The sequence below is a fragment of the Rhopalosiphum maidis genome, chromosome 3 (assembly GCF_003676215.2).
Source record: "Rhopalosiphum maidis isolate BTI-1 chromosome 3, ASM367621v3, whole genome shotgun sequence".
NCBI lineage: Eukaryota > Metazoa > Arthropoda > Insecta > Hemiptera > Aphididae > Rhopalosiphum > Rhopalosiphum maidis.
Genome location: NC_040879.1, coordinates 39036836 through 39049124, shown reverse-complemented (window position 1 = coordinate 39049124; position 12289 = coordinate 39036836). Strand labels below are relative to the sequence as shown.

The 12289-nt window shown below is 25.8% G+C and overlaps 1 protein-coding gene across 1 annotated transcript; it reads right to left on the bottom strand.

Moving 5' to 3' along the window:
* Positions 1-5926: 5926 nt before the first annotated feature.
* LOC113559298 (chitobiosyldiphosphodolichol beta-mannosyltransferase) lies at positions 5927-8276 on the bottom strand. The gene is made up of 6 exons (XM_026964970.1): positions 7878-8276; positions 7323-7665; positions 7032-7246; positions 6646-6807; positions 6462-6576; positions 5927-6370 (listed from the first exon to the last, which is right to left on the bottom strand). Exons 1-6 carry the CDS (start codon positions 8071-8073, stop codon positions 6154-6156), a joined length of 1248 nt encoding a protein of 415 aa, XP_026820771.1. The 5' UTR covers positions 8074-8276; the 3' UTR covers positions 5927-6153.
* Positions 8277-12289: the final 4013 nt, after the last annotated feature.

The following is a 12289-nucleotide window of genomic DNA, read 5'->3' as shown; positions in this document are numbered from 1 at the left end:
AATAATTATTAATTACATTTTAAGTTATTGGCGTTACATTATTATTATTATTATTCTGATTACTGCAGGGTCTATCCTAAGGAATTTTGTCAACAATGCATTAAATTCCTTCTATGCCTCTATCAAAGGTCACATTTATAACTCTAACTCTAAATGTAAAAATATCATTCTTTGTATAAATATACTAAAAACATATTAATTTAACAATATACTTATTAATTAATAAACTTTGCAAACATGAATATATTTTGACCAACAAATTTTCAATATAGTATAAAATATACATATTTTAATATACAATATTAATGTGTGTAATATAATTATAAAAATAAGTTTTAAATGTATCTACGAATTCAATATAATAGTCGACTATAAATTGGATAATGCGTGGGACCGAGGCGCATGATGAGTTTGAATTTATTATGAACTAGAAACTACGATTGTATAGGACGACAAAAAATTGAAGTAATATATTTTCTAGGGTTTTCAAATACAAACCAATATTGTATTTCAAAATATATGAATTAAATATACAAGTACAAGGAAATAATTATATAAGATATAATTTGTAAAATAATTATCAGTGGAACTACTGGAATTATTGAATCGATAGAAACTAAGGCCCGCATGGCGCATACTCGGCATACCTATTATAATATTATATTTATAACGCATTTAAATAGTGAATTATGCTGCATATGATACCTACTGAATAGTGCAGGTACATGGGAACTATGTGTCTATGTCTATGTTCGGTGTAAGTATAACGTATTATAAGTAATCAATTTCCGAAAAATAATCTTTAAAATAGTTAATACACTGGTATAATAATTGTATATGTAGTATTTAAAATTTGAAAATTACTTCACTAACATACGCGTAATTCCCACAAAATGATGGTATAGATGGTTTTTGAAAAATATAATTTTCGAACCATTTCACCAACCTTACCCGTAGGCCGTAATATCATTATAACATTATCAACAACATAAAAATGTATTTCCAACAGCCCAAAATGTTCTCAATATCGCAAACAATGCTCAACAGCGCTTTTTACATTAGGTTTACCCTGCTGATTAGATTAGTGAATACTGAATAGGTATTATTATCATGTCTTTGATTTTGTCCATTACTTTTATAATCACCCGCAATATGATGATTATTTCTGCCACAAATAAAACGTCTCGAGTTATTTTGCTTATTATTATTATTATTATTATTATCAATATTTTATTTTTTATTGATTAGTATTATTCGGATTATTTATTGATTAGTATTATTCGGATTATTTCCGCCTTTATTAAGATTTTGTTCACCAGTTATTATTCCTAGCAATATCGATTACCGTTGTTATTGCGATAATTATTTTTATTTTGACCATTATTTCCGCGATTATAGTTTTATCTAAAATTGTTATTATAATAATTATTAAATTTCTGTCCATTATTATTAGATACCTTGATAATTATTTGACCAACGTTTATTGTTATTATTATTATTTCCGTTTTGCTCTATTAATTTATTATTTTGCGTTATTTGTAATTTCGTATTATAACTAAGTTCGGTTTCTATTTGTCTATTAGTGTTAATTTTGTTATATCAATGTTTCATGTTTGCATTTAAAAAATGTATTTTAAGTATACCTAATTTTCAAAAAAATTTTTGTATATTTATTAAAAAAATTTTACTTTTCAATAACTGATTTTCAAAAACACCTCCCAAAATTTTTTCTGCGTACGTCCCTGCTAGGCACCTAAAAAGCCTGGAAACAGTGGAAACATTATGGTGTGAAATACCATTATCGTATTTATGTTTTGCTATTCGGCTAAATACATGTAAGTATGTAACATGTGTATTATCATGGTGTTCCACACTCAACACCATAAAGATTTAACAATTTTTTGATTAGGCACTTAACAAAATTTATAATAATTATAATAATATAATCTTTCAGCCTGGTACATAATATGTGTGTAGTGTGTGCCGATGGCGTCCCTCATTGATTGTTTTGTGTGTTGCTATCGGGTCTTCGGTAAAGTAAAATGTATTAGGTAAATTAACATTTTATTTCAATATGTATACGTTAAACTGTAAAAGGTTGAAGGTATAACAAACAGTGCCACAACTACTGGGTGGGCAAGGTGTGCAGTGCATACGGGCCTCCAGCTATAAGGGGCCTCTACAACCAAAATTGAAAATTGAAAACTAATTGTCTGTTTAGATATATTTTTTTTGTGCTACAAATATTTATTGATTTTATGTTTTTCCTTTTAAATTAAATTAATTATGAGCATAATTATTAAGTAGAGGATAAATATAATATGCAATTGCCAAGTATCACAATAATAATATTAAGCATTTTATAATGTCTATTATAAAAAAAAAAATCGGTTTTATACGGGTATCGATAATCAATATATTGTAGGCATTATATATATATATGATATATTGTCTTATGTGATGAGTAGGGCTATGAATTTAATGCTCTAAAAACCTTAAAATGCCAAAAATTATAGCATAATGTATAAAATGCACTTAAAATGGTTTTTAATTTAGTTTTTATAAATACATATTTTTACTAAAACATGGTACATTAAGTATTGGAAATGATAAATTCATTTCAAGTGATTTGCAATAAAATAAAACATATTTTATTTTACATGTTTTTACATATTTCGTCATAAATACAGGTTTTAACATATTTGTAAAGTATTTAAATTTTGACAATTTCGGTGGTTATTAGTAGTATTATTATACATTTATACTTCGATAATAGGTAGTACTCGTGAAAATTATAAGTGTATAATGCATATGGGAAATAAGTATATGAAAGTATTAGTTAAATATTAATAACTTGGTTATAGTTTATCTTATTTGTTTTTGTTCGATAACTATACATATACATTATTAATGATCTTAGATTATACTTTATATTCAACAACTATTAGACAAAATATATTAACGAATTTTCAACTTTAGGTACGGCAACGTTGTTTTGTAGGTACTTTGTCTAATATTATTGATACGTTGATTTGTCACTGTTACAACGTATCAGACAACGTTTTAATTGTTACCTACCGCGTAATAAATAATAATACTATACCTATCTTACATTCATACATTACTGTCAATAATAATTATTGTCATACAAATAGTTTTTATAATTCTCTTGGATTTTATTACTTTCCATTTTTAATTCAAAATAATCAACATTCAACATAACAAATTACATGAACAAAAATATTGGATGTGTAACAATAAAGTAATCTATTGAATTTGTGTCATAAATCATATAAGTACCTACCTATTGTAACATTTGTAACACAGTGATCAGAAAAAACACATAACATTGTATTTGTATAGACTGTATAGTATATAAATACTAAATAGTACTATGTATTTATGTACTCAGATGGTAAATATATTATTAAAATATTATTATAACTAGGTACAATTGATTTAGGTGAGAGGCTATCAAATTTATTTTTCTCATACCATTTATGTGTGTTATGGATAAGTTATATAGGTACCATTAATGATAAGTAGAATTATTAAATTATTTTGCAATTTAAATACAATTATAAAAATGATAATCTATACAAATACAAATTTTTGTATATTTAGAACATATTTATACAAAACATAAAATTATATTACAAATATTAGTAGTGACTAATGGTTTTATTAATTTTTAATTCTACCATTACATGGCTTTACAATTCCAAGTATCACCATGTAGTTTCACTTTAGGTTATTACTGGTACAAAATAAATTTACAATTGTACAAAATACTATAACTATTAATAAATTAATAAAATATTACAATTTTTGTATAATTGTATGTTATCTATGTGAAATTAATAATTAAATCATATAATATTGGTATATATGAAATTAATATTATAGGAGTATTATTTTTTAAAAAATATAATATGATATAATTATTGTCTAAATATCATTGAAAATGGGTAATAAAAAAATTAATTAGATTTCAAAAATTGAATGTAGAGTTTTCAACAAATAATTTGTAACTATTATTGACACATTAATGCTGTTAAAATAAATAAAATTGATTTTTTCCTTTTTTGAAGTGTTATAAAGTGTATAAAGCAGTTGTAGCATAAGGGATAGATGTAAATAGTTTTTAAGAATTTAAATATTAGATTTAGATGATTAAATATGTGAATCATGAAATAAATTTATGTATAGATTCCAAAATGGATAAAAGGCTATGTATGCATTAAAATTCTTTTTTTTTTGTGTTTTGAAAAACAATGATTGGGAAAAATGGATAATACAAATCAAGTTCCTTCTTTAAATATTCTCATAAGCAAACAATTATTTTATTAAAAATAATCATCATGTACAAATAAATTGTTTTTAAAATTATTTTATATAGATTATGATTTATGTGAACAGTTTACTGATAACAGTGCACCAATTGTACCCAGTTTGGTTTCTCTGGCAAATTTAAATAAATTCAACTAAAATTATATATTTTTTTTAAGTTTTTGAGCAATTAGAGTAAAATCATCCATTACAAAATGTATGAATAATATTTCTGAGGGGTTAGCATATAGATTTGTCTAAATATTATCTTGAAATAATTTAATTTCTATTTATTTGAATTTACAATAATTTAAAGTTTAATATAAATTCAAATAATAATAAAATATAAAATCTAAAAATATTATTATCTATAATTTTTGTGATAGGTGATTTTTCTTTAAGGTTTAAAATTATTAAAAAATTATTTTAGAAGAATGCATTTTATCTATTATGATGCACTGATACTGAGAGAGAAAACAAATATTGTACTAAAATATTCTTAATAACTGTATCAAATGTTTTTCATTACTAAATCACTATGTTGATTGTTGGTATGTTTATTGATTTATAAATAAAATATGGTTAAATTAATAGGCATTAGAACTATTACCCTTAAAGGTATGAGATATTTTTAATAGGTTAAATATGCAAGGTTAGGTTAGCAAAAAATGTATACCTAATATTATTAAGAGGTAAAGTTGTGAGTTTATTTGTAGGAAGTAATCTCTAGAACTACTGAGCGAAATTTAAAAATTCTTTCACCGGTAGAAAGCTATAATTATTCCTGGGTAGTCTATATTTGATTATAATGTTTATTAATTAATAATATTTGTCTATAAATTCTGAGAAAAATGGGCTGATGCTTAGATTATCAGCATGAGCTGACTATATTCACATAATATGAAAATAGAAATATTTGTCACACATGTTTTCTGAAACTACTCATTCAATTATCTTGATTTTTTTTTAAATAATAGAGTACATTGTGGAGCAAGTTTTAAATCTATTCCTGATTGATGAAAAATCGAGTCATTAGTTATAAAATAATTGGCAAATACACATATAAAGATATTTTTTTGCATTTGTGTAACCAATTATTAGTTATTAGAAATTAGTATTTTAGTGAATAGTTGATGTAATATAACAGTACAAAACTTTTTTGTTGTTTTTGGTTCATAATAATGAACATTTTGAAAAGGATATCAAATTTGGGTTGTTTAACAAAAGAAGAAAAAGAATTTACAAAAAAATGCTGCTGTTAAATTATTAATATAATATGTTGGAAATAATCTATATTTTGTACACTAAATCAGAAAACCAAAAATGTAATTTATCGACACGCATTAAGCTAAATGTCAGGCAACCAAATTTAACACGGATGTATTTTGTATAGGCGACTAAGTGCATGAGATAGCTAGAAAAAGTGGTAAAAGTGAATAAATGTGTACAACATAAAACAAATTTATATTAAATAAATTATTTTAATTTTAAATATTCACTATTAGCTAATAAATATTAATTATTATATCATTAATCTAATAACAACTTAATATTTTCTATTAAATATTTAATTGTTTTTGGTAAACAAATTAAAGATATTATGAAGTAAACATTTTATCTATAAAATTAATTCTTATTTTTAAAATTGGACAGATTTCAGGAATGATGTTCTTAGAAATGCTGCCTAGGAAGGAATTACATTTTTTCAAACAAATTTATTGCATAAATGCATGATTGAAAATAAATATCTTTACAATATTGCATTATATAAAGGAATTCTAATCTATTTAAGTTTATAAATATAAATAGCTATACAAATGGAAGCTACTCATTGTCATTAGAAAAAATTGGATACGCATTATTCATCCAGTTAGTATGCCAATCAACTGCTCGAAAATTATCGATTTCTTTGCAAAATCTACTTTGTTTCTCACAGATTTGCAAAGGGAAGTTTTTAAACCACGTCATAATATGCATTGCAAGCTGATTTTCATTAGAGAATACAAGACCATTTTCGTTATGTCGAACCAGTTCATTTAAGCTGAAACAAAAAATCATTTCTTAAAATCTCAAAAAAATTGGTATAATTTATTGTAAAAAACTAAAATTTTCTAACGTTAAAAAATTATTACCATTTAAAATCATATGCACAAACAGGTAAGCCAACACCATACATATCAATTACTTTCATGGGCAAGTCTAAACCACTTGAGGATGCATGTAAGCATACACCAAGATCAGCACACGCTGAAATAATTCAGGAAATATATTATATGAAAAATAATATATTTTATTTTAATAATTTTGCAATTGTACCTAGAAGAAGTGGATAATCATTATTCTCTAGCCAAGGTGTAATGATTGAAACTTTATTCCACTTTAATTTTGAAATCATATGTTGATAGTGACACTTTAATGGGCCTCGACCGGTTATAACACAAATGAGTTTTGGATAGATATCATCACTTTCATCGTATTCTGAAACAGAAAATGTATATAATATTGTGGTGACCTTGTTACCTCTTACAATAAATAGAGATTTAGACGTACACATATAGTAAAATATTCCTCAACAATTACCAAGAACCACTTCCATAGTATAATTAGCAAGATAAATTTAAGAATAACAAATACATTTAAACAGTGATCCATTCAATTGATTAAAATAAATCAGTAATATATGTAGGTAATTTTGTGTATACTTTGTAGAGCTTTCAATAGAATTGAAAAATCTTCGTCTGGGGTCCAGCTAGTACTGGACACAAGTAGACTAGGCCGGTCGGATTTTAATCGCACCTCTCCAGATTCTGATAGCTCAGTGAAATCTTTTAAATTCATTTTTTGAAGTAAATAATGTTTTTCAGCTAATGTTATTGATTTAAACTGTGGTCCCGGACGATCATACAGAGTCGTAGCTCTAAAATAGATATACAACATGATATTTTTTTGATAAATTATAAAAATATATACATTGTAACTATAAAAATACTTGCTCAATATTCCATTTTTCATGTAAGTCTACTTTCATCGCTTTGGTAACACAAAGATTAAAATCAGCTAGTTTGCCAAAAAAGTGTTCATACAATAAGGAAAGTTTTACCAGAGGTGCATTGGAACCCAATGTCAGAGCAAGTATTGAGTATGCGTAATTATGCCAGTCGATTATAAATTTTGCATTGACGAGCAGACAGTAAAACCAGCAAACAGCGAGTGTTGGAATCGCAGGCGGATTTTGAACTAGAACAATATCAGACTTGCGTTTCACCAATATGGCCCAAAATAGTGTCAGTGTTTGCCATACGACTTTAAACAGGAATGCTATGATCCGTGGAACATCTGTGGAGTACAAACAGAATGTATAGTCATGTCGTGACCCTTACAAGAAACTATTATGATCTTGACAATGCTTAGGTGGAATTGTAAATGACGGACATGGTCAAATTTAATCGATTTTTCGAAGAAGTAGAAAGCAACCGTGAAATCTTATTGTATACTAGTATGGGGCCGCAGTGCAGTAGTAAACCATTGAGTCAAGCAGACATACTCACATTCGTCGAACGGAAACGGTTTCCGGACACTGATAATCGTGGCGTTCTCCTTCAGGTCGTCCAACACGGGGCTGTCCGTGTACCCGACAATGTCAACTTCGAAACCTAGGCGGATCAAAGACTGCGCATGATACTGCATCCTTGGGCTTCGGCCAATGTCGCCCAAGACCACCACGCAAACGTTCTTCTTACCCATTTTCACAGTATCCGGTGGAAACGTAAACGGTTACGATGATTGCATAAGCGCACGAACAGTGTCCTGTGAACACGACGGATGATCGGAGCCAAAGGACTTTGGCAGTTCAATGTACCAGAACGTAGCAAACGGGACTTAGGACCGGCGGCTTGCAGCAATCGGTTCGATTTTCAGTTATTGCTTGACGCTTATCGTTTCGCGTCCACGCACGCACGATAACGATGTTGCCGTTATCACAAACTGTTATCAGGAAAATATACGGATTATCATATTATAGAATTCAAAATATTGACAATAATATATAGGTATTTAAAATATTATGTTTATTAGGATATTATTATTTTACGTTCAAATGTTCTAGAAAATTAAAACGTTAAAATGACATTTTTCTTTGTTTCGAGAACTCGTTTATTTTTCGAAAGTGGAGCATCTGCGTTACTTTTTAATTCACATACAATATTAATGATTAATGGCTAAAAGAATGTAGTCTTTTTGTTTTAAGTACCAAAGCGCTAAGGAATTTTACTAGCGTCATAGCAAAATTAGTGAAAAATTATTGACATTTATGATTTATTTAATCAATTTTAAATAGAAATACAATTTAAATTCGGTGGTCAGTTAATGGTCATTTTTAGATAAATACTCATTGGTATATGAGAAACATCTAAATTCTCGTCAACTCTGAATAAAAATATGTAATACATTGAAAAATGTTATTTTGTCACAATATTAAATCTTCATTATGGTATGTACCTATATAATTTCAATTGTATCCTATACAATTTATAATTAAAAACATATTATTAAAAAGAACTTGATAAATAATAATTTATAATTATATTAAAATATCTATACCAGCGGTTCCCAACCTTTTAGTAAACAAATCTTTGAGGCCCATTAATGACTAAAAGCACACCTATATACTGTATGTATATGATATATATAATATTATTAGATAACCTATTTAATAAAAATACATAATAATATTATTTTAAATATATACTTTAATAATGTTAATATTGTGTGGTCCATGGCCCAGATCCACGTTGCCCCCGGCTTATGGATTGGGACCTATATTATAAAATAACATCTCCCAACAGGGCCGTATCGAACAAAATAATAAAGTTGGGTGAGATGCATTAATGTGCTAACTCAAAAAAAATTTTATCGCTTCGCTCAATAATTATTTGCTACCTATAGATTACATACATATAGTAGTCAGTAAACATATTTTACACAATATTACAAATTCTTAAATATTTTACTATCTCTTATATATATATAAATATATTTTGACAATATCTTCACAAGCATACTACAATAAAATATTTTCGATAACAAAATGTATAACAGTGTTGCATATTTACAAAACTATTATAATTTGCCATTTGGTAACATAATATAATATTGTTTTTATTAAATAGTTGAGAAAATAAAGTAAATAATGATTGAATATAGAAGAAAAACATGATTTTAAATTTTCATTTGTTAGTTTCGACAGAATATTGAGAACCATTTTTAATTCTTTTCTATAAAATAGATGCATTGTGAATTCAGCTTGAGTTGTGGCATTAGAATTTTGAATTATATCGTTTATTAGCTAATCTTTTACGATGATGTTATATTTAATAAATATAAAATAATAATTGAACTTCAAATGTTTTAAATTATTTGACAAACTATATTTTAGTACTTAAATTGTATTATAGTATTTGTGTTGGACAGTTGGTAATTGGAAAATTAACTTATATACCTTCATCATTATTATAAATTACAATATACTTATTAATAAATTATTATGCCGTTATATTTATCTTTGTAGTATTTATAAAATTATTTATAAATTGTATACAAAAAATTATAATTTGGCAAGTGCCAACTCAAATACTTAATGTATCAATATGCCAACTGACATATACATATTGTACACTTGGGGGGGACACCCCTTAAAACCCCCCTTCGGGATGGCCCTGTCTCCCAATATTACAATATAATTGTAATATAATTTGATGATAATTTTTTAACATTATTGGATTCAGTGTTGTTACAACTTTCATTTTAAAGAGCATAATCGTTAGCTGTTTTTTTTTCAAAAACATGCCTTCAGGAAAAGTTCTAATGCCCTTTAAAGGGATATAATTTCAATTTTTTTTCTTTAAAAAGACATATAAGACTGGTTTTCTAAATTATCTTTCTAAACTATATACATAATATAATTTTGAAGTTTGAAAATGATTAACAACTTGTCAATGGTTGGTACTAATGTAAACAATGTAATATAATATTATAGTATATATGTTTGTTATATTTCTTTAAATATATCATAAAAAAGGCTGAGAACTAGAATCAGTTGTGTAAATAAGTATGGATTATGATAGGTAATATTAATAATTTTTGTGATAGAATTTTGATGAATTTATATAGTAAAAATACACTATTATAATAATTAAGTATTAATAATTTCAGAATTGTAATGGTTTTGGTAAAAACTAAATTAACTTACTGTTATAGATACAAGGTACTAATAGTAAAATAAATTACTTAAAATAGTAGCATCAAAAAACAAAACATGGAAATATGAAAAATATTTAGTACTATAGGCTAATAAAATAAATTAGTTTAGTCTTCATTCAAAATTGTTTTCATATGGAATGATTTATCCTTAAGTTCAAATTTAACACATGTATTACAGTGAGTTACTGGATGACGTTTACCTATTTTCCATCTTTTTAATATTATACAGTAGAAAAAGTTAGTTCATTTTTCCAAAATATTTTTCATTGCAAACTATTTAAATTTTTAAAATACTTTCAAATTAATACAATTAACTATTTTAAGCTACTAATTTAGTATACCTATTTAATAAGATAATAATTAATTGGTAAGAAACATATAATATACACATATTATAAACTGAATATAAACTCATATAAACTGAATTACTATCATAAGAAAACAATTATATCTAGGTAGATATATTCGTACCTATATTTATTTGAGGTCATTTATATCATTTTCCAGACTTCAGTATTACACAAAATAATGAACAGATTGTTTTGCTTTTTTGATATGCAGAGTAAAGCTTTGTTTGGTGCCTATTGTCTAGCACCGAATCACATTTAAAGGGTTACCATAATGTTTTTAGACCAAATCCGAACATCAGTTCCGTTTCATAGGGAGGGGTGGGGTGGGGGGTAAAATTGAAGATAAACAATATTTTTATTTCATTAATACAATTTTATTTAGGTCTATAAATGTCTACATAAGAATATTAGGGTGTTATTTTAACGATTTTTTTTGGAATAATAATGGGTACCTAGTCGCTTATCGTGATGTTCCGGGAAAAAATATGAACAAAAATAGGAATTACATATTATACATTACACTGAGTGAACACAAAAATCTGTCACCTTACATAACTTTTTGTATCAAGTTTGTTTCAACAATGTTAAACGGTTAACTTTGTAAAATCCGGACAGATGTTTGAAATCCAGACGTATTTCAATGTGTAATTTCTATATGTACCCTACATATAAGTAGGTACTTAATTGTCTTAATCACAGATTTTGTTTACAAAATATGTTAATTATGATATAGTGCTGTACCATAACTTAAGCCAAGTAAAATTTGTTAGTGGTGTCTGACTCTATAATAACAACTAAAAAGTATAAATTCAAAAATGTCATTGTTTATTTAATTTCTAAAAAATTATCTGTTAAATAGATTCACTAGGTTTCAAACATTATTTTGATTTGTTTAATCATTTCTTTTATAATTTTATTAATATTACTATAATTGTCATCTTCAATTTCAAGATTTGATTTTTTATTGATCAAATCTGAAATAATTAAATCATATAATTGTAAAGAACGACATTTTAATTAAAATAAATTAAATTTATGAGTAGGTGGTAGAAAATATAAATAAATTTATCAATAGTTCATTTTGGTTTTTGGGTTAGTAACTTTATTAAACTATCATTTATAGTATCATTTAGAAATATTACTTTACTCATTGGTTATTAAATTTGAAAATTAAAGTAATGTGGATAAAATACATGTAGTTTATGATAAGTATTATCATTGATTATAAATAGTATTAGCATTACTTATTATTAGTAATAGTACTAGTAATTTTATTTTAAAGCTTGTTAAAATATTGTACAGTAATTTTTTTTACTAATAATTGTTTAATGAATAGAACACAACAGATTATA

Bases quoted from the DNA above. Each gene is read 5' to 3' on its own strand.
- LOC113559298 (XM_026964970.1), bottom strand. From the start codon at position 8,073: ATGGGTAAGAAGAACGTTTGCGTGGTGGTCTTGGGCGACATTGGCCGA. The intron at 7,247-7,322 runs GCAAGTATTTTT...TATCTATTTTAG, and splicing joins CATGAAAAATGGAATATTGA to AGCTACGACTCTGTATGATC. The intron at 6,808-7,031 runs GTATACACAAAA...TTTCTGTTTCAG, and splicing joins TCTATTGAAAGCTCTACAAA to AATACGATGAAAGTGATGAT.